The 3,879-nt window shown below is 55.3% G+C and overlaps 1 protein-coding gene across 1 annotated transcript in view; it reads right to left on the bottom strand.

Moving 5' to 3' along the window:
* Positions 1-3,879, bottom strand: part of LOC104280186 (Down syndrome cell adhesion molecule-like protein 1) — a gene marked incomplete at both ends in the record, with an annotated part of 8,176 nt that overhangs the window by 2,145 nt on the left and 2,152 nt on the right. The window contains 2 exons of the mRNA XM_009877761.1: positions 1,613-1,885; positions 3,794-3,875. Coding sequence (XP_009876063.1) covers positions 1,613-1,885; positions 3,794-3,875 — 355 coding nt within the window. The remainder of the gene's footprint in view (positions 1-1,612; positions 1,886-3,793; positions 3,876-3,879) is intronic.

A 3,879-nucleotide genomic window follows, 5' to 3' on the forward strand; every position in this document is an offset into this window, starting at 1 on the left:
AAGCAGGGCTGGGGCTGCCCACACATCCCTGCTCCCAGGGGAGCGGTGCCAGAGGGCAGCTGTAAAGCTTTTACCACTGTGCGCTCGGAACGACCTGCATAACTCACTTGTGGCACTTAACGTGGTCGCCAGGCACTTGTGGCAATAAAAGCTTTATGGCGCTCCACGCCACTCTGTGCTCCTCGCTCCACACCGTTATAGTTATTCACTCCGCTGTGCAGAGCTAGTTCTGACTGTCTTCTAGGGCCTTTGCAATTCTTTTCCACAGGCCTTTTATTATCTGATGGCCAGAGCAAATGAGGAATCCAGCAAGCAAGGCCGGGTGTAAATCTCCGGCAGCCGTGCTGCAGGCGGGATGAAGATGTCAGTGGGTTGGCATGCCGCGGGCTCGCACCGCGCTTCCACCCACTTGCCTTCCCCAGCCTGTCACAGGCCACGAACCAGGGCAGTAAATTTCATACCGGAGCAGCTCACTAGCAGTTGGCACAGCAGAATATACAGACTGAACTTCAGCATCCTGCACCCTCTTACGGCACCTCCCAGCGACTGACAAAAAGTGCAGCCTGTTATTTAACCTCACAAGCCCACATCCCTGTAGAAGCTCTCTCCTGCCTGTCCCATTCATCCCAGGAGAGGACCAGCATTTACTCAAATCCTGCCTTTTTTTCACGCCCTGGGGCTCCCACTTAGATGGGGATTTTGGATAGGATGAGGAAAGGAGGGCTGGCCGCGCCCTGCGCTGCAGACCCAGGGGGAGAGAAGTCCTCCCCACACCACTCCTCGACAGGTTATCCGCAGGCTACGCTTCCCTTTGCAAAGCCTTGGAGGAGAGCATTAGCTAATCAAGTGGTAGCATCTGTAATCAGCTTGATGCCCTCTCTTGCTAACCTGATTCCTAATAAGAAAATGGGGGAGGGGAGAGGGGAGATCAGAGTAAAATCCAGTTCATAAATACTCTGCTGGGTTAGACCACGAAAGACAATTGGCCAGCTCCGTCCCCAGCGCAGCCGTGTTTGTCTAAATGATTTACTGCAAACACCGCGCTGGCGACGGAGAGAGACAACCCGACAACTCTGAGGACGGGAGATAGGGGAGCACCGCGCGCTCCCAGCACAATCTCGGCGAGTCACTGGGAGGGAATGCATCCGCCTCAATTCATTAGGACTGATAGCTCCCTCAATGGGGCTGAATAATTGATGGCCTGGAGAAGCTTTTAAGATGTTCTGTGCGCTCGGAAGACCGAGAGTATTATTTTTTTAAAAGCTAACACACACAGAAAAACATCGGTGAAGGTGATCCGAGCAAAGGTTAGATGGTTTAATACGTTATGTTTACACCGTAAATCCTTGCTCCATCACTTGTAACGGGAAATGGATACGGCGTGGCTCAGGGCGGCGGCGGGCGCGCAGGCAGGACCAGGTAGCCGTTCCCCAGGGCCGCTGGGTGGGAGCCGAGCTCCCGTCAGCGCAGTGTCTGCGGAGCACGGCCACTGCTGGGCCACCAAGTCCCATGAGTGGCGCTTCTCTGCCTCCGTCCCGCAGCAGAGACATCCCCAACACCACCAGAGATGAGCTCTCCACCCGACCCAGGGCGAGCCTCTCCACCCGCTTACCTTTCACCGTGACGTGGACGCTCTGGCTGATGGAGAGCTGGGGCTGGATCAGCACGCTGCACAGATACTCTCCTTCATCCATGCCTTTCTGGACATCCATCAGCTTAAGGGTCCCATTCTCAAAGACCACTTGGCGGTGGTTATCGGGCAGCAGCAAAGAGTCCTTGTACCACTTGATGGAGTAATACGGGTACCCGATCACCCTGCAGTTGATGAAAGTGTCCCTACCCGCTACCGCTGTTATGTTCTTCATCGCTCGGATGCTCGGGGGACCTACATATCGGGGAGGAAGGAAGAGGCAGGCTAGGTTAATTCCGAAAGGCAGTTTGTTTGCAGGCAGATCTGCTGCTATTTCAGAGCGAGCTTCACAGGCAAAGGAGGTAACCAGAACAGCAGGGGACCCTGTCTGGCTGTGGCTGAGGAGCAGGCACGGGCTCCTCTCTGACCGCCTTTGGGAAAGCCACTCATCGGCTGCAGCCTCCAGCTAGAGCCACTCACAGGTGCCTGTGACAGCGCAGCTACCAACAGGGGCTGTGGACCTCCATCACGGCCACGCACCAGAAAATCCCACCCCAGGTTCACAGGCGCAAGCTCGGCGCTGGGGAAGCTGGGCCCAGAGGCACCGCTGCTGGTCATCGGAGGAGGGAGACAGTGTCTGGGAGCATCTCTGCAAGGGGAACCGTGGCCGTCCGGCACACCTGCACCACGGCTCTGCCAGCAGCGCCCGTGGCTGCAGGAACTGCAGGAGAGCTGGGGAGCGCGCCCCGCTCACGGCTGCTCGCTGCCTCTCCTCGAAGGAAGCTGCCTGTGCTGTGCCAAGTGGGCTCGACAGGAGCTGCTCTGAGAACCTCACTTCCATCGGTGAACACATTTCATCTCCTGAGCCTCCCGTTGGCAACCTGAGCATCGCTGCAGAGAGTCACCACTTTCTGGCTTGCTCCTGTGCTGGCTTAGGGACTGGGAGAACGCTGCAGGTGAGTATCCCAACAAGAGGTTTCACGCATCAACAATTAGTTGTTCTCTCAGCCACTGCACAAACCAGCCAACTAATCTAAATATTAACCCTATCTTGACTCCTCATCCTAAGTGCATAGCAGGGTAACAGCTGAACAGATGCTCAGGATAAGCTGATGGATAGTGTTTCTCATACTGGGACACATTTTAAAAAGCAGCAGGAAAAAATAAATTAGCATCTCATTCTGTAACTGTCTCTTGGGCCTGAGGGACTTGCTCCATTCCAGGGCACCAAACGCCTGGGATCTCACCTAGCGACAGCCCGTCAAGAGCTGAGAGAGGGGGAAAAGGGAGACAAGGGAACACCCCCATTGAAAATGCTGCTTCGGCTTCTCATGGCCGAGGGACAAACTTGCTCCAAATTCAGCAGTAAATGGCAAAAATTTAAGATTCTCCTGGGATTCCAGCCAAGAAGCCACTAGTTCCGTTTCAAACCTGAGACATAAACACAGCCCTTCAACCCTCTTTCTCAGCAGACAAATAAATGCTACCTCGTCTCTGTCTCGCTCGCACCTGTAAGCCTGGAAGCTTTAGTTGGTGGTTATTAACGAGCAGGGGCTTATACCATACCCTGTGCCTGAAAGCGCTCCGTGTAACGCACCGAGCCACGCGCTCCAGCCGTAATAACACAGTGATTAACACGGCCATGGGTTTTAGCAGACAAAGGAAATACAGACATGACAAATCAAAGCTCATTTTCCACAGTTTCACGTGCTGCCTCATCATCGTTTGTCATGTAGATCCCTGCGCCGTTGGGCACATTCACTGCTGGGAAACCGGGACCAGGATGCAGTTGGGAGAGCACGGAGGTCCGGGATGCTTCTGTGCTCATCACCACCTCCTCCAAGCGTGGGGTCCCTCCGGGAGGTGTTCTGCAGACCCCGACAGGGAGACCGCAGCTCTTCTGCCCGTGCAAAACAAAGCTCCAGCTGTCCGAGGCGACAGGAGAGCTTTGCACTTCATTCAAGCCCCTGCTTTAAGGAGTGGGGAGGCTCAAGCCTCGGGCAGGCGCTTGTGCGAGCAAGGCAGGATGGGGGAGCTTGGGAAACAGGGCTGGGGCAGCCAGGGAGAGCCAGGAGAGGAGAGGAGGAGCGATCGGCCAGGGAACAGAACAAAACCAAAAGCTCAGTAAAAGTCCTATTCTGATATTTAAAAGTAGACAGGCACCTCTTACGTTTATTCGCGCTTGGTATTCGGCGCTGCCCACCGAGTTCCGCGCGGTGCACCGGTACACGCCGCCGTCCTTGATCTGC

Source organism: Apaloderma vittatum, unplaced genomic scaffold, assembly GCF_000703405.1.
Source record: "Apaloderma vittatum isolate BGI_N311 unplaced genomic scaffold, ASM70340v1 scaffold25471, whole genome shotgun sequence".
Taxonomy (NCBI): domain Eukaryota; kingdom Metazoa; phylum Chordata; class Aves; order Trogoniformes; family Trogonidae; genus Apaloderma; species Apaloderma vittatum.